Source organism: Muscardinus avellanarius (genome assembly GCF_963383645.1).
Source record: "Muscardinus avellanarius genome assembly, chromosome: 2".
Lineage (NCBI taxonomy): Eukaryota > Metazoa > Chordata > Mammalia > Rodentia > Gliridae > Muscardinus > Muscardinus avellanarius.
The window spans coordinates 75,475,098-75,499,701 of record NC_137787.1 but is presented as its reverse complement, the minus strand read 5'-3'; the positions used below and the strand labels follow the sequence as shown (position 1 = coordinate 75,499,701).

General features: G+C 40.5%; 1 protein-coding gene across 1 annotated transcript in view; it reads right to left on the bottom strand.

Moving 5' to 3' along the window:
* Nucleotides 1-24,604, bottom strand: part of ITGB6 (integrin subunit beta 6) — a gene marked incomplete at its 3' end in the record, with an annotated part of 78,484 nt that overhangs the window by 38,837 nt on the left and 15,043 nt on the right. The window contains exons 6-8 of the mRNA XM_080689391.1: nt 17,959-18,124; nt 16,809-16,970; nt 13,604-13,699 (exon numbers count right to left, since the gene is read on the bottom strand). Coding sequence (XP_080545517.1) covers nt 13,604-13,699; nt 16,809-16,970; nt 17,959-18,124 — 424 coding nt within the window. The remainder of the gene's footprint in view (nt 1-13,603; nt 13,700-16,808; nt 16,971-17,958; nt 18,125-24,604) is intronic.

Genomic DNA, 24,604 nt, shown 5'->3' with positions numbered 1-24,604 from the left:
TTTTGAAACAGGGTCTCACTGTGTTGCAAAGGAACTCACTAAGTAGCTGAGGCTGTCCATGAACCCCGATCCTCCTGTTTCAGCCTCCCAAGTACTGAGATTACAAGCGTGTGCCACAATGCCCGGATAAACATTAAGTACTTCTTATGACCAATTAATTGCAGTCCCAGGGTTATAGACCCAACAGAAATGGACCCATGGAATCTATGAGTATTCTGAAATAAACAAATGCATAGAGAAGCATCGCTGTTGCTGATGGTGTAAAGATGATATACCTGGGCAATCAAAATGCTCCTTAAACTACAGAAAGGACAGTAATTAAGAAATGGGCTTAGATCTGTCAAGTATTTGGCTACAAGGTATAATAAGTTCCTACCTGATTCCTTCTTTTTGAGGATGGAGTCAAAAGCCAGGCCACCATGCGACTTCAGCTCCTCCAGGCTCTCATTCTGCCTCCTTCTGTGTCTTTCCCTTTCCTTCAAGATCTGCTCTCAGGACCCCAAACTGCCATTTGAGGGGGACTTATTATAGCACTGATGGTCCTCACAAGACTCCCGACATCCTCAAGTACCTCCTGTCTTTGGACACCTGCAACCCCAGAAACCCCAAGCTCCAGAAGCTGTCGTGGGCACCCTGGGGCAGCCTCAGGAAGGTGGAAGAAATGTCTTGGAATGGGACTGTATTGCTATTTACCTGCTGGGGTTCCACTGCATCCCTGTGCTGGTGCAGGGAGCCCATGCCATGGGCAGGACTCAAGGTGTCCAGAGCCTTTCCTGTCACCGGGAAAACAATAACCTGAGCCAGCACCTGTGCCTGACAGGAGCATCCCTTTCATTCTTCACAGACGCTCTATTATTTAGTTATCATAGTTATTCCTGTCTTACTGCCAAAATACTGAGGCCCAGAGCAGTTAACTTGCGTGAAACCATCTCTCCAGGAAGGAGAGCTGGGCACCCCCCTCCCGCTGCCTAGCACCAGGTCTCTTAACCAGATGGCTTGCTAGGTGCCTGGCAATGGCTCTCCTGATCTTGTGACAGCACTGTGGAGCCTCAGAGGGGTTAACCGGGAAGCTGAAAGCTGGGCGTGCTAATTTCCTTGGCCACAACAAGGTACCACAATCTGGGTGGCTTACAACAGAAGCTTATTGTTTCAGTTTGGGGAAGCTTATTATTTCAGTTTTGGGGCCTGGGAGTCTGAGATCAAGGTGTGGCAAGGCCAGGCTCCTCTGAAACCTGTAGGGAGAATTTGTTCTTGCCTCTTTCTAGCTTCCGGTGACGCCCACCAGCATTCCTTGGGGCTCCCTGGCTCGTGGACACAGCCTCCAGTCCCTAACCCCATCGTCACATGGAGATCCTGCCTCCATGTCTGTGTCTCTTCTCTTCATATAAGGACACCAGCCATATTAGATTAAGGGTCTCCCCTTACTCCAGTGTGACCTCATGTTAACTAATTGTATCTGCAATGACCTGTTTCCAAACAGGTCACCTGTGGGACTGGGCATTAGGTCTTTAACATGTTTTTGAGGGACATGATTCGACCCATAACACAGGATTGTGGGCCTTGAGATTTTAATCAGGACAGTGAGTACTCTGAGCAGAGAGATGTTGTAAGTAGTAGAAGGAGCTCTTGACTGTAAGGCTTACTCTTCTCCACCAGGCTTCTGCAGGAGAAACAGGCACAAATGCCAGCTGTGAGTGAGGATGACAGTCTCATTAGAAAGCGAAGAAAAAAACTGCTTTATATGTCTACAGAGGGGCTCTGAGATGTTAGAACAAGAAGAAAAAGAGAAGAAAAAGGGTTGTGCTATAATGACCTGCAAACTCAAAGGCTACAACTTGAAAGAAACGTTGGGAAGTAGCAAAAGCATAGAGGTAGGGGGGTTCTGGGGGTGTATTGTGCTATTTATCTGGTCAAAGGAAAACAGCTCTTTGCTGGCAAGGCCTCCCTTTCCAGGAGCCAGCGTGCTTCTTCCAGAGCTGGGCGGGCTGGGGCTGCCGCAATAAATCCTTCTGAAGGCAACTGGAGGCTTTCTTCCCGTGAGGCCTTTCGTTCTTGTGGGGTTTATCTCTCCCATTCTCATCCTGTTCATTACGGTAAATGCAAGGCTCCTGGTATTATGCAAAAGGTACCCCCAGGCTCCGCTGTGTTCCTGGGACACCCAAGATTCCAAAAGGAACGTGTAATTGTTTCTGGCACAGGGGGCGTGCTGAACGTCTGTCTCCGGGTTGCTGATACCTGCTTTGCCTTGGGGCTTTCAGTTGTCAGCATTCCACAGGCCGGCAGGGAGAGAGGGGAGTGTGCTAATTAGATCAGGTGCTTGATCTCCAAGTCTGTACGAGCAATGACTGGGTAGTCAGCTTCGGAACTTTTGAGCACTACCTGTCGTTCTCCCAGTCCGCCCGGAATGTAATTATCTTGTCAGCCGAGAAGCTGTAGTGTGCAGCTGAATGAGTGCTCAGCGGCACTAACAGAGCGATAAGGGGAGAGGAATGGGCCCAGGGAGCATGGCTGTTCTGAGACAAACAGATGCACCGAGAGGAAGTGGAGAGCAGAGACTCCGAGAACAAAGAGGCTGAATGGAGCACTGGTTACTGAGGATGCTTCAGATCATCTCTTAATAAGATTAGCCTGCCTTTGGAGAGGGATTGCAGACCTCCGCAGGCTTTATAAAGCCCTTTTAAAATGGGAAGCAAGGTGGGGCTGGGGAGCAGCCTCTGTGCTTTGCAGACCAAGGGCAGCTAATAACATCCTGAAGGACAACTGGTAGGAAGGCCACGAGGGGACGGGAACACAGCAAGCAGGTGCATGTGCAGGGACTGCTGAAGAGCTACGGGCCCTGGACACACCGCGTGTGGCAGGTGGATCCGCAGCATCAGCATTTTCTTGGAGACTGTTAAAATGCAGAATCTCAGGCCCCAGTCCAGACCTCCTGAGCGAGTCTGCATGTTAATGAGCTCCTGGGGTGACCGAATACACCAGAGGAGCTCTCAAAAAGAAAAGAGTGGTACCAAGTGCCGATTTAATTGGGCTAGTGTGTAGGCTGGGCACTGGGTTTTTAAAAACCTCCCTAGGTGATTCTAATAAGCATCAAAGTTTAGGAGCTGTTGGTCGAGGATGGTCTGTCCAGGGAGGGTTGCGGTGATTTGGAAAAGAAAGCCTTATGCATTTAAACCTATATGAACATAAATCATAAGGGGCTTTCAGCCTGTCTATGCCAGCATCCCTCGGCAACCGCAGTGGTATTTTTCCAGTATTTGTGAATGCTACCTGCCTGTGGATTACCACGTGCTGTCCCCTTGGCCTGTGAGATGGAGGGGTCTGCTTCAAGCCTGCCTCTCCCGCTCTATCCACTCCAGGCTGACTGGCCTTTTATCCGTTTCTCAGGCATACTGAACACTGACTGAGGCCTTTGCATTCTCAGGGCCTTGGCACGCGCCACCTCCTCATGAAAACCCTTCCAGCTTCAGCTGGCCGCTCACTGACACCTCCTGAAGGAGTCCCCGCAGGAGATCCTACGTGGGGAGATTGCACGTCCTCCCCCTTAATTACCCTCTGTTGTTGCACACTATTCTTTTCCATTTTCCATACACTTTTAAAAACTGTACTTGGTTAGTTGTTCGTTGATTATTTTTTCCCTATTTCCCCTCATAGACTAAGCCCAGGAGGACAAAACAGGGTCCATTTTAAAATCTCCTCTATTCCTCCAGTACCGAGGTCAGTGTGTGCAAGTAGAAAGCACTGGGATGAATGAACAAAGGTAGGAATCAGAAAACTAAGGTCAGTGGATTATATTTGGCCTGCCACCTGTTTAGCAGATAACTACACCCATTTGTTTACTTGTGGCCCATGAATCTTCAACCAACATTGGTACAGCTGAGTGGTCATGGTCAAAACTGTGGCCTATAAAGCTTGAATTATTTTCTGACTTTTTGCTGATAAGCTACGGGTTAAAATTCAGCATGCCTGGTCAGTTTGAACTTCCGAGATAAAATCATTTTTTGTAATAAATGTATCCCCAGTGTTGCATCGGGCATACTTATACTAAAAATCATTTGCTTAAAATTCAATTCTAGCTAGATGCCCAATATTTTTTTATGTGAAATCTGGCAACCCTATGGAATAAGTGCCAACCTCTGATTTAGTGAAAAAGGACACCCAAACTATTCATATTCAACAAATGACTTTTGAAATTTTCTGTTTGCTTTCTGAAGATTAAATACTGCCTGGGCAAGAAAATATTAAATTATGTTATAATTAATATTAGCCCCTTTGTAGCATGTTTGGGGCTCTCTCAGATAATTAAGCATGAAATTAAAATATATAATACTCCCAAACTTTATGCCCAGGGGGCTACCAGTTTAATTTGCCCACTGTGTGTTGAGGCCATATGTGGCTATTTGAAAATCTATGTCATGTGAAAAATATGTGGTTGCAGTTAGACTCCTGTGGGGGCACCATGTCAGGCTGGGCTCCCTATCAGCATAGCTGTAGTTTGGCCAGGCTCACAGACATGGGCACATACAGAGTAGCCAACCGTACCACGGGAAGGCTTCAGGAGCTACATGAATGGCTGCCTAAACAGGAGTCCTCTCTTCCTGTGGGACCCAGAGATAGCAAGAAAGGTGGTCATGCAGCTTGGAGCACTTTGTGGTTCAGAGAGGAGTCTTGACATAGATTTCGGAGTCCTCACTAAAGGGGACTGTCAGGGATAAGAAAATGGATACAAAAAATCTTGTGTTGTTCTGTTAAAATTAGAACATATGAAAAGAAAAAGTCGTTATGTAGAGCCAGGCGTGGTGACACACACTTGTAATCCCAGTACTTGAGAGGCTGAGACAAGAGGATTTCAGGTTCTCGGCCAGCCTCGGCTACTTAGTGAGGCCCTCGACAATTTAGCAAGGCCCTGTTTCAAAATAAAGAATAAAAAAAAAGAGCTGGGGATGTAGTTCAGAGGTAGAATGCCCCTGGTTTCAACCTCCAGTTCTACAAAAAAAAAAAAAAAAAAAAGGGCATGTATCATGTGAAAGGTACTCAGGAGGTAAAACTGTAGGACTTGTACTGGTTTGGGGAGCTAATAGTGAGAGGGGAGCAAGTTTGTGTTTATTTTAAAGCAGGCGCCCTCTAAGTATGGAAAGCATAGGCTCAGAATTCTATAGGATGTCCTTGACTTCATCTAGTGTTATTCTTGTTAATAAAAGTGATTGATGTATAATGGAATACAATTTAATTTTTATTCCTTCCTAAGACTGTAAATAAATTCATTAAAAATTTTGAACATACTTAGTATGTACAGTATGATGTCAATTATGTTAAAATATGCAAATAAATGCAAAGAAAAGACAGGGAAGAATTATTCTAAAATGCCAACAGTGGTTAGCTATGTCTAAGGGTGAGTTTATGACTGATCTTTATTTTCTTCTCTTTACTATTCCACTCCCTCCCTCCCCCCCTTTTTTTTGTAAGCAGAAAAAGAATAACTTAAAAAGTTTGTTTGGGCCACACTTCCACATGATATTGCAGGTGGCAGAGTAGCTGTTATTGAGAAGCAACTTGGGCATATCTAGGTGAAAGAGAAGACTTCACTTCTCTGTGACCTCGGGACTTCAGGTGTAGATACAAATCTTCGTTGGAGAATCCATGTGCAAGGATCCTTGTACATGACTGCAACATCTGTCATACTGCATAGCTGGAAGTGGCCCAGTGCTGCCACTACAGAAAGAACACTGCTGTATTCATATTGGCAAACAAGCATGGCCACTGCTGGACTGGTGGCTCAGCCTCAAACACCTATCACTGAGTACAGCACTGAACGTACTCAACGCCACACAATTGTACACCAAAACATGGCTACACCGGTAATGTTTATGTTCTGTCTGTTTTACCATTGTAAGATTAAAAACAATCACTAGAGTTCATAGTAATTTCCCCTTCCCTGAATCAGTCATCAAATATTAAAGCTGGAGGTGATTGGGTCCAGTCAGTTAACAGCCAAAAATCAAGTTGCAGAAATAACGTGTACAGTTAAATTAAGCTTAAAAGCCATAGCTACACAATTATTTGTGGACATACATATGTATTTTAGTAGCAGGAAAACAAATTGAGAATGGTGAACACTAAGCTCAGGATACTGGCTGCCTCTACAGATAGAAAAAGAGGATAGAATTGGGCAGTTACACAGCAGGCAAGTGTGTATGGGATGTTTTTTTTTTTTTTTTTTTAAATCTGAAGCAACTATATTGGTAAAACAGATTTGAGGAAACTTGGCAGTAGATTTGTAGGTGATCATTTTGTTACTCGATGTTTTGAATGCTTAAGCTATATTGTCCTAATAAACCAATAGCCTTTGTCAGAACTCATACCTCCATTTTGCCTCTCTGACTGGAACCAGAAGTGATTGCTGGGACAGCAGCAGTTTTAGATGGCTGCCCAGTGGCATGGTGTTCTCTGGCTGTGTGTTCTTACCACTCAGAGGCTAAATAACCCACAGGGCAGAATCCAATGTCTATTTCTCTCAAGTCTATGCTCAATCATTCATTCATTCATTCATTCAGGTGGTTTTGGGGATTAAACCCAGGGGTATTCTACCCCCAGCCTTCTTTAGAATACTGTTGTTTTTGTTATTATTATTGTTAGTATTAGTTCTGGGGATTGAACCCAGGGGCATTCTGCCTCTGAGCTACACCCCTGCCCTATTTTATTTTGTATTTGAAATAAAGTTTTGCTAAACTGGCCTTGAATATGCAATCTTCCTGCCTCTGCCTCCCAAGTACTAGGATTACAGGTGTGCACCACCACTCCTGGCTACACAGCTCTAAATTGCTCTGTTCATTTAAACGAACAGTAACAGTACAGGTCCAAATGTCTCCTGGCCTTGGAGGACTCTTCTGTTTAAAGGAAATTCATCTGTTGGTCCATCTGTCAGGCAGCTGTGCACCACCCTTGGGCTCTGTGCTGTTAAAGTGACATTAGAGTTGTTTTCTGTATTTTGAAGGCTGTGTGTCTGGTGGTCTAGTGGTTAGGAATTGGCATGTTGTTTCCCTGCAGCAGTCCAGGTTCAACAATGACTATTTCAGGGATTGAGGTTGTAGACTCAGATTATCTGGCTCTAGAACCTGACTCTCTAGGATAATTTGTTTTGCTATTTTGGGTTCTATAGCCACTAGATGACAATTAAATGATAAAATAAGTGTCAAATTCTTAATACTCAGGCTGCTACCTAATAAGGTCTCTGCAATCATTTCCTGTTGCCCTAGTATTATTATAGTCATTGTTGCATGTCATCCCTGGCCCTCAGTTTTACCCCTACAAAGGTAAACACTATGATACTCTGAGCATTGAAGGCAGTTTTATGATTGCCAGTTAATCCACTGCTCCTTAGAAAATAGAATAGAAGCTGGGTACATGGGCACATGCCTGTAATCCCAGTACTTGGGAAGTTGAGATAGGAGGATTGCAGGTTTGAGACTAGCCTTAGCAACTTAGAGACTTTCAGCACCCTAGTGAGACTCAGTTTTAAAACAAAAAATAAAATAAAATAAAATAAAATAAAATAAAATAGGACTGGGTGGTATAGCTCAGTGGTAGAACACCCCTGGGTTCAATCTCCAGTACCAACCTACCAACCAACCAACCAACTAACAACAACAACAAAAAATCCAGAAAAGAGCAAAAACGGTGACACACATAAAAACTGGATCTCAGCAAAACTTTCATGGGATCTCCTAGTAGAACAGGGTTTCTAAAAGTCCTCATCCTGTTTCGGGGGCGATTGATTGGCTTACAAGTCTGCGCATACTCCATGAGACTTAGGGTGGCGGGCCCTGCCTTTTACTCTCTGCAGTCACATGCTCTGGCCTGCCTCAAGGGAGGCCCTCATGAGAAGTTTGATGATTTGTGAATGAATACAGTCAATAGAATCTTGGTCAAAGGAGATGCTAGGCGTTTCAGGTATCAGAAAATCTCGAAACATTTAGATCTTGTATTGGTAAAATTTAATCTTTTTACATGGGTTGGCCTAAGAGAATACCTCATGAAGGACCTATTTCAAATCTGTACCTTTTTCTTTCTGTGTGTTTATTTTCTGGATGTTGAGCTTTGGAGTTCTTTAGGAGAAACGTACCATGTGTGATCTAAGGGGTAAATATTGATGATTTGTCATGGTTGAGAGTTACTAATTAGTTGGAAAATACTCCTACCAATGTTGCCTAATAATTTGAGGACAGTTTTATTTCCAAATCCTCCCTCTCTGAGGTATCTTTTCATTAACAAGGAAGGTGTAGGCAGTTGGCTCTCCTCAGTCTTTGTTCCCAGATACTACAATTAAGAAAAAATCAAAATCTTTTCCATTACACTTGAATTAAGAACAATTTATGAACTCCATGGAGATGTCTTTTAATCCTCCAAACTGTATTTTACTTCTAGAATTTTTTTTTTAGAATACTGGGGATTGAACCCAGAGAAGTTCTAATACCTTATTTATTTATTTATTTATTTATTTTTACTTTGAAATAGGGTCTCGCTGAGTTGCTCAGAGTCTCACTAATTGTGATCCTCCAATCTCAGCCTCCCAAGTATTGGGATTACAGAGATATGCCACCATGCCCAGCTCCAGATTTTATTTTCACTAAAATCCAATTATAGGATGACATTGATAGGCTAGAGAACAATTGTTTAGATTATCCCCCCCAACTTAGATACATTATAGTTAACTTCATTATCTGTGTAGAAATTATTAGAATTCATGGTAATTGACCCCCCCCCTTCAGCCCCAGGGTCAGGGGTCAGTCAATGACTGTTAATGTTGGAGGTGGGTTCATTCCTTTTATTTTATAAAAACTAAGGATGGAATCTGGGTACAGCGGCACACATCTGTAATCCCAGCACTTTAGAGGCTGCGACCGGAATATGGCAGATTCCAGGTCAACCTCAGCAACTTAGTGAGGTCCTGTTTCAAAATAATAAAATAGGACTGAGGTCATAGCTCAGAGACAGAATGTCTCTGGGTTTGATCCTCAGTACCACCCAAATAACAACAAACCGAGACTGGAGATATAAAGGGATTTCCACTGGAGAAAAATTGTTTCAATCTTTTCTGGCAAAAATATTATAAAACCAAGCCATAGTTGAACAGGCTAACAAGTAGCAAAGGGGTCTAAATCTATTTTAAGTCTCTCCATTTTCACTGCCTCCTTCCCTCCCCTGCTACATGGAAAGCTTACAAGAGCCAGAGAAGAGAGAAGGGCTGAAATAACACAAATGAGTTTACTGATTCCTGAGAAACTGAGACTTGTGTATGATACGTAACTTTCATGAAGTCTCCGAGAACACTGGGCTCCTAGCCTGCCATGGTGACTCTTTGGGCGTGCTTTTCCATCTAATAGTCTGAGGGTATGTAATTACTATGGGGTTTCCTTTGGTGGCCCACTAGGAAGGCTGTGGAGCTTCTCCAGCAGGTTCATTCTCTCTGGCGCCATCTGGGGCCGGGGTAGAAGGAACAGCTCAGGTTTCCAAGGATCCCAGCAATGGTCAGATGCTCTCACCCCACCTGCTCTGTGTGCCTGAGCTTCCTAAACCTTGGTGAATGTTTGTCATGCGAAACTTCAAGTCACTACTTAGAACATTTGACCCAATTTTAGAAAAAGGTGAAGTGTTTTGATTGCCGTGTTTACTCATTCGACAAACGCTGTAAACCCGTGTCACAAGAATTGGCCTAAATAGGAGGACAGGCAGGAACCACCAAGCTCTTCAGAGATGATGTTTGTAACACGTTTGCACCCCTGGCTGTATGCTTTAGGCACATCACTGTCCTAATAACCACAGGGACATCATTAGTGGACATACAGGTCCTGTTTACATATGTGTCTATTATCAATAAACTTCTTATTTGATTTCTTAGTACTGTGTTTCAACATCATTCTATAAACACCAGGTCATATAATAATTATTGCTATTAATTTCACAAAAATCATCTTTTTCAGCCAAATGTAGAAATTTTGAAAACATACGGGATATTGTAAAGTCTTGCAAATAACCGGAGGTTTTCATAATATGATTCGACAGTGTAGTAAGGAATATTGACTAAATTGCTTTTATCTCAGTATCTCACTAGGAAGGAAAGACTAGTCAAATTAGGCCATTGGGGATCTAGTGGTCTGATCCTATCTTCATGTAAATTAACAGTAAACATTTAAAAACAACAGAGGAGAGATAACATTTTTTCTAAACTTGGGTAATTGAATCCTGATTCAAAATGGTATTTAGCACTAGAATGTAATATACTACCTACTGCTCAGCCCATTATCTATCATTATCTTTTGAACCCTATCATTGGACAAACAGGAAACTGTTCATAATAATCAGTTTGTTCAAAATCATCTGTTTGCTAGAGTCTGGGGTGCACACGATAGTCACACTGAACCTAAGATAAAACTGCTTACTGTATAGTCTGTTCATCTCGGTTACAACAACGTACAACACTTAACACCTGGGCAATCCAGAGCATCCTACCAAAATGACTGACAAAAACAAAAACAAAAACACAAAAACCCAGCCATTGTCCCTGCCTTCCATGAGTGGGCAACATAAATCTTATTTGCTGCAAGACAGAGCCGCCATTGAACCTCACCACCCCCTGCCTGCCGCAAGCACATGCTATGCTTAGCACAGAGCCCCAGCAAATAATTTGCCTTCTGAAATTTCCATTAGATCTCAACACTTAGTTGCTTTATTTGTCCTACCGCTGGTTTGTTTTCCAGTGATTCCTTGGTAGTTATGTTTCTCACATCACAGCTATCCAAACATCAGGTTGCACAGGACTCTGCAGTGCACTGGGCTCCTTCTTAGAGATTTAAACGGAAGGGCAACACAGACCATTATTGGTCTATTTTCGGTTTTCATTATCAATAAAACAAGAGAACAGCATTTTCACGCAGTGTGAAGCCTTGGGGGAAGTGCGGTGTTGCTGTCATTATCTTTGGGCCAGGCTGCCGCCAGGCTTCACAAATGTAGACAGAATGATGAGCCCATCAGAATAAAAACAAAATAATGAAATGACTAGAGTCAGAGTGGGCTGCCGACCTGGGCTGCTGCGTGGCTTCCTGAAAATGTCCCTTTGAATTTAGTGAAGGCTGAATGGCAAGGACCATGGATCATGACAGAACATAAATTTGTCTCATAATGAGATTAGCAGGCAGGCAAAATAAATGTCCTGCTGTTATATTAGAGGCAGGCTTTAATCTGGTGTTTTCCTTGGAAATGATCGTTTCTTTTGCAATGGGAGAACTGAGGGTGCGACTAGCTTAAACCCAACAGATTCTATTTGGCTGCACAGCTATTTTTCATCTTCCTCTGTCTTTTTAATAGCAGTTTGGGAGAGGCGTATAAATGAGTTGTGAGTCTTAAAGACTATTACCAAAATGAATTATGGGAGTCTCTGTTCATGATCATCAATTGAGTTCTCCAGACACTCTTTTAAAAACAAGTTCTGTGCAGCTCCCCTTCCCCCCTAAGCTGGGGGCCCTGCTGAGGAGGAGGTGTGGTGACCCCCAGAGTCCTCTTGCTTTAGCCTTAAGGATCAAAGGCAGAATAGACTCACTATTGTATTTGGGCTTTTTAAAAAATTTTTTTTACTGCAACTCTACTACTTAAAACCAGTGGAAACAAGTATCACATAGTAAAAAGCCTTAAGATAATGCTCAGATCAGGTGAACCCACGTGGTCTCCGAGTAGGACAAAAGCTTCCAGTACAGAGCTGGATTGCAAGGGACCGCCTTGCTTTTTGCAGCACCGGGCTATCTCACCTGGGAGTACAATGTAGTTCTCTCATTAAAAATGCAAGATAGCATCTTCTCCTAGATCTTTTCTACAGAACCTGATGCAAGTTCATGGGCTACACTGTGCTTAGTTCTGAGTGCATTTAATCAAAACCTTCTGTGAAATAATCTCAGAGTTTCCCCGGGCCCTGTAAAGTCACCAAGCAAGTTAAGAGGTCCTTTCAAAAGGAATGGGGGATCAGACTCTGGATTTATGAGTATTTGACACTTCTGCAAAAATGGCACAGATAATTTTATTTCTCTGCATTTTCTGGAGCTCATGCTAAAGATTCCTTCTTTGTGAAACTGCAGATGAGGAAGGAATAGGACATTTGCTAGTGCTTCAATTTAGAACATTTTGACATAATGTTTTTTCTTGGGCTAGAAAAAAACTCAGAAATCTTTATATTTGAGTATATGGTTTACTGTTTATGTTTATATTTGGTATACTATTTATATTATTTCATCTAACAAAATAATTCCCTTTTTGTAGTTTTGTGCTGCCATCCCCAAACTTGAGCTATAAATCCAACTACTTTACAGGATAAATTATCTTTAGTTCAATTTAAGTTTTTTCTTTTAACTTTCTACTTCTCAATAGCTCGAGTTGAGTCTCTCCTTGTGTCATTTTCATGTGTCTGATTTGCAAATGTCAAAGACTTTAAAGTCGATTCTCCCACTCTTAATATTTTATCTGTTGTTTATTCCCTCCTCATCAGATGAAATAGTTCATGAGTAGATAGACTAACTTTCCTCCAGGTGTGTGGTCCGATGTTTATTGGTTCTCCCTTCCAACTTACCTGGTTCATTTCTGGACCTCTTTCTTCCTTGTCCTACCACATCTGTCCCACATGCTACCGCATTCCATGTTCTTAATTGTAAACCACAGGCAGTAAATGAATCCACTTCTCCAAGTGCCCAGTGCATTTGGTACATGTTAGTGATTATCTAATGACTTTCCCATGTGTTGAACTCAAAGTTAATTTTTTAAACACACTTTTATTGGTGCATTGTAATCTCAAATTATAATGTAGTTCAGAGTGATAGAGACACACACACACACACACACACACACACACACACACACACACCACACAGCGCTTGGTGAGCTTCTTCCCGGCTCCCTACTCTCTCCCGTCCCCCATACATGATATTGAAATTGGGGTTGAGGATTTCATATATGTACGTAATGTCAATGGTGGTACATACTTGTAATCCCAGCATTCAGGAGGCTGAGACAGGAGGTTCGTGGACAACCTCAGGTACTTAGTGAGGCCCTTTGCAACTCAGTGAGACCTTGTTTCAAAATAAAGAATAAAAATAGGGCTGGGGGTGTAGCTCAAAGGTAGAATGCCCTTGGATTCCACCCCCAGCATTGCAAAAATAAATAAATAAATAAATAAATAAATAAATAAATAAATAAATAAAAGGAAGAAAGTTTCTTTTGTTAAATCTCTCTTCCAACCACCCTCCCCCAAACTCCTTCCATCACTCCACTGGGGCTTCTCCTGCTTTATCCCTCTTGTAACCTGATTTTACTCCCTAGTTGTCACATATGAAAAAAAACTTATCTTTGCCTTCTGTGACTGGTTACTCTCCAGCTCTATCCATTTTCCTACAAGTGATGTAATTTTATTTTCTTTTACTACTGAGTAGAATTCTGCTGTGTGTATATCCCATAATTTTGTAATCCATTCATTTGTTGATGGACACCTAGGTTGGTTCCATAATTTGGTTATTGAATTATGCTGCTATAAACATAGATATGCATAGATTACTATAATATTTCTTACCTCATATAAATGAACTTGTTCTTGGGTTACAGCAAAGATTAAAAGCACGTTGTTTTGTACCAGTTTGTCAATGAGTTGTCCAATTGTTGGATATTCCTAAAATTAATATGTAGGTTTTAAGTACCATCTTAATAAAATAATATAATAAAGATATCTTAGTAAGTTGGGCACTTCAGTATCTATCACCCTAAGTAAACAAATACACAATTAACATTCTTTACTTCGTTGGTTCAATAATTGTCTCCTAAATTTTGTAAGTTCAATTAAGTACTAAGAGTCAGTTCCTGTCAGTGTGGTATATCATGCTCTCTCCTTTCTAAAATCACTAAAAATTTATTTAAAGGCTTACATAGCATGTCATATTTTCAAGGGTAGAGAAACATTTCTTCTTCTAAGTGCCACTCACTCGCAGGTGAGACTGTTGAAGCAAGGGAGGGGCCATTAGACTGTGATCTATGCGTCGGAGGTGGATCTTGTAGCTCTGAAACTGACTGGAATTAGATGAAGTGAGGATGAAGTGACATTAAGGTCAAGAAAGGGACAATCTGCTGAGGAATTACGTACTATAATTCCTACATTTGTCTGATTGGACACATTCACATACTGGTTCTTGGATTTGGTCTTATTGTCTTTTTATTGTCATAACTTGGTTATATAGGATCCTGCAATATTTTTACTAGATCATTGAAAATTTATTGTACTTCTAGTTCATTGACACATTAAGTACTTAAAGAAAATTGAAGTCATTAAGTATCAAATTTGATGATGGACTTTTCTTTTCAAGTTTGGAAAACATGAAGCATATTAGCCTGTCTTATGAATCCAAATGTGGATCCTGCACAAAGAGGAAGCCCAGATGAGGGAGTATCCTACAAGTAATTAAGTTAAGAATGTGCCAGTTATGACTAAAGTCAACCCAAAGGGAGGAACATTGATAAACGAGCCCTCCTGCACACTAATGTGATATAGTCTTATATTCTTGGCACCACTAGAGTATTTTTGTCTAAATTCTTCTTTAAATACATATTTCAAGTTGAGGGTAAGTGTAGTTTTGCTTAAAATATTTAGGTGAATTTCCCAGCTGCAACTATGGTTTATAGGTGCCATATAAGCATATTTTAATTTTGATTAGTGCATATGCCAGATAATATAAGATTTCCTGGTTCTAGCAGCTTTCATTTCTTCTGTTTTTCAACTTCCCCAAAATTGAAGCATCTTCCATTCTAATGCCTAAGTCTCTCTGTGCTGGCCTTTCTACGCACATTCCTGTACTTTCCAGCTGCTGTGTGTGCAGAACTAGGATCACAACGCAGGGGCCACACAGGATGCAGTTTCCTGTGTGAAAAAGATCTATGGGTCTAATTTTGCACAACTCTATCAGCGGTTCAAGGCCACGAACCACCTCTTGTTATTTTGTGGCCCCAGGAATCTGGCCTAGTTTTAAGTAGATAGAAAATGCTTAAAGAACCCAGGGGCATGGAAATAGTCCATGACTTTTGCACATGTGTAGCAACTTATTGAGCAAGAATGAACTGAATGTTCATTATTTGAAAAGGTCATAGTAGGTAATAGGTAGTGTTTACTTCTGCAATCTTCCTATTCTCAAAATGTCATATTATAAGACATTTTAAAAGTTGTAAGAAAAAGGTAATGAAAAGGAATCCATTTCTCAATTTTTTTGCCTCTCATTGACCGAAAGACAAAAAGTGATTATTCTTGCTGCTATGATGATATAAAAAGGAAAATTTTGTTATTAAAGGAAATATATGCCAGGTGTGGTGGTGCACGCCTGTAATCCCGGTATTTGGAAGGCTGAGACAGGAAAATCAATCACAGATTTGATGCCAGCCTCAGCAACTTAGCGAAATCCCCCGGCAATTCAGCAAGACCTTGTTTCAAAATAAAAAGTAAAAAGGGTTGGGTATAGCTTGGAAGTAGAATGCCTCTGGGTTCAAATGCCAACAACAACAACAACAACAACAACAACAACAACGAGAGAGTGAGAGAGAAAATATGTTTGGAGAACATAAGTGATCAAATGTTAAGGAAAATTATACATATTAAATTTAAAAACAGGTCAAGGAATGGTATTGAGTAATTTATGAACCGTTAGGGTTTGTAAGGAAGAGTTTTTCCTACTGATGCTAAAATCATGGGTTTTTCTATTTTCACATTTATGTACTTCATTTGTGCATTGCTGTTTTGAGAAATTGCTTACATTTCCTGAACCATATTTCTCCTGTGTTAAATGGGGATAATATGACCTCCCCAGGTTGGTCCATCATAATTCAACTCATTTCATACTTTAGTCAACACCCACTGTGTTCCAGGCACTATGTTGTCAGGAAACAGGGATAATAGACCAGCCTTGTCCCTAAGAACTGTGCATGTAAAGATAGACAACTGTAAAAAGCACATCACCATATGGAGATGTGCAAGAGGTGCAAGAAAACATCTATGTATAAGGACAAAGGGAGAAATTAATTGCTCTGAGACCCAATGGAGGTCAAAGAGGGCTCTCTGGGCACAGTGATGATTGAGCTGGGTCTTAAAAAGGTAATTAAGAGTTTGTCAGCCGCCTAGGAAGAAGGGCATTTCAGGTAGAGGGAATAACGTACACAAACAGCAGCCACATCGTGTGCTCAGGGAAAGCAGTTGGATACATGGGGTTCGGTGAAGATCCTGTATGCCAAAAGAGCTCTGAAAACTTTACCTTGTTCTACAAAAGTCAAGTTTTCATGTCATCAGCATTTTTTAAATGACAGAAGATAAGTCAAATGTCAATGCACAGTACCTGACTAGTTGTTTCCCATGGAGCACAGCATGATTTAGTGACGATCATTCATAGCAAACCCTGGGTGTTACCGCTCTGGTCTGGGCCCCACTGCTAGGGCTGTGCTTGAGAATAGAAAACACTGGCCTGTGCTGCTTTTTGCTGGCCCTGGGATCTTTGAGAAGCTGAGGGCATTCTGGGATCACATGGGTCACGGTAGATCCAAACTTCTTATATGTCTCCACCACCCATCTATGCTTGAGGGGGACCTCTAATGATTATGAGGAAAGGGAGAGGCAACTTGTAAATCTCAAATCAGAAAGCATGCTCTGCTTTTAGCAAGCGTGAGTGATTTCATGTGGCTTTACAGCATTGGTTGCTTCATTTGCCTATTTGTGGCCCAGAAAATAGTCCGGACTGGGGGATGCATACCAACACAGTTGACATGGAGTATTCGTTCTTGCTGTCCAAGTGACAGAGCCCGTCGTTGGGAATGACAATGCCTGCCAGTTTGCTGTCCATTCCAAAGTGAGAGTCCGCATCGCTCACAAAGACCAAGAGATGCAGCGAGTCGTTCCGCCAGCCAATTTTTTCCTGCAGTCAGAAAGAAACATCTGGGTTGCATTGGAAGAGGCAGGCCTTACTAGGGTGTGAATCGATTCTGCTTGGATACGTTCAGATTATTTAAAAATATATTGCCGGTCTATCTAATTTAGCCTTTCGCATCTATTGTGCATTGATACTCCATTAACAACATGAAAGACTGGCATTTGCTTTTTCCTGGATAACATTTTCAGATGATTTATGCTTCAGAAAAAAATAATATTCTGTTTATCTTGACTTTTACATAATTATTTTTACTGTTCAGCCTTCAATTTATCAGAAAAATGAGAGGAGGAGATGGGGAGGTCATAGATAACCCCAAATCCAAACTCAAGTGAAACTAGTTAAAATGTAAGACAAAACATATTCAAAGCAGCTTGTCTCACTAAAATGTCAGCCAACAGGTAAGCATATATTTCTCTTTTTAATTATGTTATTCAAAAATTATAAACCTAATATAAGTATAAGGATTACTGATCCAAGGATGACCTGAGGTCTTATTAATTGAGATTCTTTACATCTGTGTCTAGCAGAGACTCTCCTTTAATATAAGTCCCAGAAGCAGTGAGACAAAAAACTCACTCTGGCTGTTCCAGACCTTTGTTGGTTAAAAACAAGAGATATATAATCATATATATGCACTGATTCAGGGCATTTTACTTTTTTATTAATATTGTGCCTTTTATCATAGTTAATCCAAAATCAAATTACTTGATTTTGATCTTTGAAAATTAGACATATGTGACTATTGTCCCAACCAAATTTTTCCAACACTACTAGTTTTCTTTGATTATCCAAATATTAGCATATAAAAATAGTCTTCATTTTAAAGTGGTTGAATTAAAAAATTTACAAAAACTTGTTTTAAGTATCAAATGTGGTGATTAAAGGAAATAAATTTAGTTAAGTTTCCCAAATTATATTGGTTAATTAAAGATAAAATTTATGCTAATAGAATAAAACTGTTCCTTCGACCTACCTTACACACAGCAGCTTGCATGATTGCATCAAATCCACCTTCAGGTGTGTCAATATTAGCAGAAATTTTCTGATTCTTCACTATTTCATTGAATTTTTCAGCATCCTTTGTCAATGGCAAAATGTGCTTGAATCCAAAAGTAGGTAAGCAGAAGTATGGAATACTACTGCAAAGGCAAAGAGTTAATACGATGCGACATACAATGAATGAATCTAACAGCCTAGGAACAGTTCCTTAACTGAATACTACTTGTCCAAAGGGCCTGACCCTAACTGGCGTGAGTCTCATAGTTAAGGCTGTCATTATTATCTCTCAGGCATCTCTTCCACATTGACCATCTTAGCTAAGGCTAGTTTAGATCATACTGCGCGCTTTGCACTGGCTCAAACTCAGATAACAGATAATCAGGTGATCAGATTTCCCATTTCAGTGAGTGTAATCTCTATCTTGAACTGCCTTCCAACTGAAATCCACCAGTTAGTTTACCTGATGATAATTCCTTTGTATTCAGTATCCCATGCTGTCATCAAGTATGAGTCATCTCAGAGCAAGACAAGAGAGGAACTTGTCTTCCTCCTCCGCTCCCTGCAGTGCCCTCAGCCCTGCATGCCACAGGCCTGGGAACTGTAGCAGAGCCAGCAGAGCCTGTGATTTTAGAGTCCAACTCACTGGGATTGAAGAGATTGTTGAGGACCAGCCTGGGAATAAAACCACCACTTAATAGGTCCTGGAAAAGTGCAACCTGCACCATGGGTATTAGAGTAGACAGAAAAGAGCTGACCATGAATGCAGCCACATCTTATTCTAAAAAGAAATCAGTTACTAGCTGTTAGTGAAACTTTGAGCAAGTTACTCAGCCCTTCTAAGTTTTGGGCTTTCATCTATAAAATGAGGTTAATAGTATAAAACAGATCCTCAAGGTGAGGGCCCTAGTCTAGTAGCATGAGCATCACATAAGAAATTGTTAGAAATGCAAAATCTAGAGCCCTGTCTCAGACAGACCTACTGATTCAGAACAGGTGACGATGGGCCCAGTGACCTGCATTCTATCAAGCCTTCCAGATGTATGCTGATGTTTGATAAGCATTGGTGCAAAAGCACAAGGGACAAAAGGAGTAGCCTCCAAAGAGGGCTCTCTGGGGAGCCATGGTGGGCTCTTCCAGAGCACACAGGGGCCTGGCCTGAGCTCCACAGGTCCAACAGCCTGTCTTGTCAGCACCTAGGAGCAGGTGTATCTGTCGTGTCAGACTCCTGTTTACCAATTTCATCTGCCTAAGTCATACATTTCATCCTCATCATTCGCAAAGTCTGTATTTGTAAATTTGCCTGTTTGCTAAAATTCACTTGTAACCCCCAAATCAATATTTGCATTGTTTGCTCAGTTATTCGCGGACATGCAGAGAAACAAAAATAACAAATAAAAAGTGAGTTTCTCCTCCTGAATGTACTTGAGGTATATTCACAAACATATCAGTGTCAATCACTAAGCCAACATGAGAGGGATGGAGGGGGTGTGAAGTGGGGTGGGAATTGGGTGAGGGCTAAAGTGATGTGTGCATGTATGCCTCTAACATCTTGTACCCATTTACATGTACGATTATAATGCACCAATAAGAAAAAAGAGAATTTTCCTATGTGTACATTCCCAGCTAAGACAGGCAATGCTGCTTTTTTTTTTTTGTATCATCTCTCACAATGTAAACAAAGTGCCCTTTTTAAGGCCTATTTAGTGCCATTTTTCATTCTTGTGCATTTTGTTGATGAATCTACTGTCTATAATGGTCCCCAGGCCCAACTGAAGTGCTGTCTAGTGTCCTTGAGGGCAAAAAAGCTGTGATGTGCCTTATATAGAAAACACATGTGTGAGACAAAGTTTATTCGGGTGTTAGTTGTTAGTGTTATTGTCTGAGAGTCCAGTAGTAATGAATCAATACTATCTATTAAATAAGATGTCTTTAAACAGAAACACACAAAAAACAAGATTGAGCATTGGCCAGTGGATTAAAGTATTGGGACTGGAGGCTCACAGGAACCTAACCCTGATTCTCCCTTTGGAGCAGTTTTCAGTATTAGCCAGTGCTTGGGCAGGTTTGTAGAACATGACTATATAACTGATGAGACTCGACAGTGTACGAATCAGAATGACTATGGGTTCTTTACACTGAGTAATAAAGCGCTCACTGGTACCAGGATGCTGTTGTCCATGAGGGAAGTCATTTTCTTCCTCTTAGTAGTGTTTCATGAAAAGTAGGTCCGAATCCCATTGTGTCCCCAGGTTTCAGAACAAGGCGAGTTGGAGGACTCCATTCCTGAATGGAATGTCCTAGAAGTCCCAAAGATGGCCATCTCCAGACTGAATGTCCTTGGTCACGTCCCATCCCTCACCCACCTGTGGTCAGATTGCTTAGCTAGCAAAGCTTGTTTAAGCTCTGGCAGCCGACAGGGTTGGGAACCCCGGGCAGTGCCTTGGCTAAGGTTCTTGGAGGTCCTGGCCCACACTTGCCTATGTGGCTTCTCTTCTTCTGTCCGCTCCCAAACCCACCAGCCTGTTCATTATTTCAGCTTCGTCACGACTCCTGCTCTGGTTTGCCCAGGAGCCAGCCTGCTGTCCAGGTCACTTTCTGATTCATTATGTTTTACCTTAAACTGCAGAAGTCAATCTTAAATTGACTTTAAATTTTTTAATTTAAAGTTTAAAATTTCAACTTTAAATTTAAAACAAATACTTTCTTATTTTTAATATCATGCACCAGATTTTGTTGAAAGTCAAGTGTTGCCTACAGGTACTATCTACCCAGCAGGATTGCTGTAAGGCTGGAATGAGTTAAGATATATAAAGCACACAGTCCAGCTAGCCTTTCAGAGTCTGTGCTTGAGAAACAACAGTGTCATTTCTTATGTAAACCACTTCACACCTTCACACATAGTCTAGTGTGGACCCGAGAGCACATAATGGATTTAACTGCTGATAATTTCTAGAATCATGTTTTTTTCTTAATTATCTATATTTCTTAAAGAAAATTTGAGTTTTATATAAAAGTATAAAAAAGAAAATGAAAAAAAATTTTAATGGCTGCGAGATGTGTGATAGTTTGATCATGTTTATTGCTGAAAGCTTATTTTGAAAATGTTTCTGTAATTAAATAAAATAGTGATCCCTTTATTTTTTTATTTTATTTTAATTAATTAATTTATTTATTTAATGTGGTACTGGAGATGGAACTCAGGGGCATTATACCTCTGAGTTACACCACCAGCCCTATTTTTTATTCTTTATTTTGAAACAGGGTTTCACTGATGGGATTACAAGCGTCCGTCACCATACCTGGCTCATAGTGATCTCTTTACATACATCTTTGCTAAAATAAATTATTTAATGGGGGAATAGATGGCTTATTTTTTATTTACATTAGCAAACTTCTTGTTAAAAAGTGGACTTGGCTGCTATTGAGACTATACCATCTAGCAGAACAAAATAGTTAATTAGCTAGAAATGGAATCTGAATGTTATTTTTAATTTCTATTTTATTACTAGTAAGATTGAGCCCTTGTTTATATTTATTGACATTTTGTATTTATTATTTTGTCAATTTGTCAGCTTATATCCTATTCTTGTTTTTTTTTTTTTCTTGATATACCAGGATATTCTACCTCTAAGCTACATCCCCAGCCCTATTTTTTTTTTATTCTTTATTTTGAAACAGAGTCTCACTAAGTTGTGGAGGACCAGGAGGCTGGCTACAAGCCTGTGCTCTCCTGTCTCAAACTTCCAAGTACTGGGGTTACAAGCATGTGCTACCATGCCCGGCTTGCTTATTATTTTATTTGGGGTATTTTTGTCTTCTAATTTAATTTTAAGAATCCTCTTAAATGAATTCCTATACATATACATACATAAACGTATATAAAATATATAGTATATATAAACACAAAATACAGTATAAACCTTTTGTTTTTGTAGTTTGTCTTTTAGTCTTGTTTATGATATATCTGATATATACCTTAAAACATTTTACATAGTCAAATATTGTTCACTCTTAAATGAGTAGTATATTATTATATTATTATTATTATTATTATTATTATTATTATTATTATTAATTTGTGTGGTACTGGGGTTCCTGGAAGCCCTTCTACCTCTGGGCTACACTCCCAGACCTATTTTATACTTTTTTATTTTTTGAAACAGGGTCTCTTAAGCCAGCAGGGCTGGCTTTGAACGAGCGCGATCCTCCTGTCTCCGCCTCCCAAGCACAAGGATTACAAGCGTGCGCCACCACGCCTGGCAATGAGTCGTATTTTAAAGTATGATATGAGGAATAAGTCTAATGTTTTTTTCTACATAGTTAATGACAATAATTCAGCATGTGTCAAATTGCTTCTGCAATGTGTATAAGAGCTGTGGAGTGTTAGAAAATGCATTAGAGTCAGAATAAAAAGATTGAACAATTACCTCTCCTTGGGTGAGTTACTTAATACCTCTGGGCCTCAGTGTCCTGGTCCATAAACTGAGTGCAATAATACCTACTCTACAAAGTTGCTGTGAAAGTTATATAAGAAGCATGTGACTATATTTGGTATACCACCGTTCCTGGGACCTAATTATTCTTGGAAATTATTTAGTCTTTTATTTGGGGCTCTTGGTCTATACTCTACCAAATAACATTGGGATATCTCTAGGAATCAAAGGACTGGCAGACTTATTTTTTGTAAAAAAAAAAAAATCTAATGAGTTTACTAGAACTCTCTGCTTTTGTGAAGTGAAAATTTATATTTAATTCCCTAATCAGATTCATGTGACAAGAGAGTACACAGTAAAAGCAAAGCAGAAAGCTAGAGGTTGGGTCACACTCTGGAAACTGGAGTGGGGACCCTTGTTTTGGTCAGAGACCTTTAATGAAGGCTCACAGGCCGATGCTGCTTTCTTAGCATAGCAGGTAAGGGGAATAGATGTTTCTCACTCATCGGTGATTTTGAGTTCTTAGACAACGATGGATTTGCATTTAAAAGATAGTAAAATCATGAAATACAACATAAAGAAGCACTATAATTTCCATTTTCTGTTTTTTGTCAGTATTTGGACATGGGCTTATTACTTTACAATAAGAAACTATATACTGCATTTTATATATGCTTATGTATAGGAATCCATTTATTCATTTCATGGCTAAATTTTCTCTTTTGTAAAATCATAGTGCATTTCTCACCATTAATGCCAAATTCAAGACAAAAAACACAACACAGAACAACACAATATATCTGGAATGACATTAAGAAGAAATCCTCCAATATGTTTGATATAAGGATCAACTTTAACTTTTGTGCTATTTAATTTTCTTGTGTGTGGGTCTAGGGATGGAACCCAGGGGAATTTGAACTTCAACCTACACCCCCTGCCCTATTTTTTATTCTTTATTTTTGAAGCCGGGTCTCACTGAGTTGCGGAGGGCCTCCCTAAGTAGCTGAAGCTGTCTGCGAAACGCGATCCTCTGGTCTCAGCCTCCCAAATGTTGGGATTTACAAGTGTGCGCCACACATGCACCACACCCGGCTATGTGCTATTCAATTTTTAAATGTACATTACAACCCACTTATACTAACTATGAAAATGAAGACAACATGTCTTTTCTGCTGTCCTGTATCTTAGACAAGAACAAAGGAAATTCTTCTAAAAATGTAAGCCACTTTGGTATTCTTAGGGTGAGATACAGTTTTAGTGATTCTCCATCCAACAAAAATAAAGAAATCTACTCCAAATGGGATTAGAGGATAATTTTTTTTCAGCATTAGAAATTAAATTCTAGGCCTCATACATGCTAGGCCAGTGCTACACTGAGCTGCATCCTCAACCCCAAAAGGGGAGTTTTCAACGTGTGGCACATAGACATATTGGGTCCTCAAGATATTCCAAAGGGATTTTAAAATCAAACTATTTTCACAGAGATGCAAAAATGGCACACACCTATTTTGCTGTGTCAACACATGCACCCATGACAGGGAAGCAGTAGTGAGTCCACTTCGGTGCCTCTGCACGTATGGACGGGAGCACTGACTGCCCCGGTGGGCCTAACATTGTCTACTAGCAAGCGCTTATCATTATTATTATTATTATTATTAATTTGTACTGGGGTTCCTGGAAACCCTTCTACCTCCGGGCTACACTCCCAGACCTATTTTATACCTTTTTAAAATTTGGAAACAGGGTCTCTTAAGCCAGAGCGGCTGGCTTCAAACCTGTGCAATCTCCTGTCTCCGCCTCCCAAACGCAGGAATTACAAGCGTGCGCCACCACGCCCGGCAAGTGCTCATTTTAACAATATAAGAAAATACTCTTTTCTTTTGATCATCCTTAATAAAGCAGTGAGTTATTAATTCCATTAAACATGCACCTTTGAGTATATGGAAAATACGCATAAAACATTTCTGCTGCACATACCATACAAGGCCCACAGAGAAAGTGCCTTTGCATGATTGTTTCAACTGAACTGGCCCTTTTCTCGTGGAACACCAATTTATGCGAGAGAATGATTGATAGCCAAACTGTTATTCCAACTTAAGGATTTGCAGACATGTTCTTAAGAATGAACAGACTGAGACTGTCATTTCAACAGAAACAACTGCTACTATTTGTTGCCAATGACAAAAT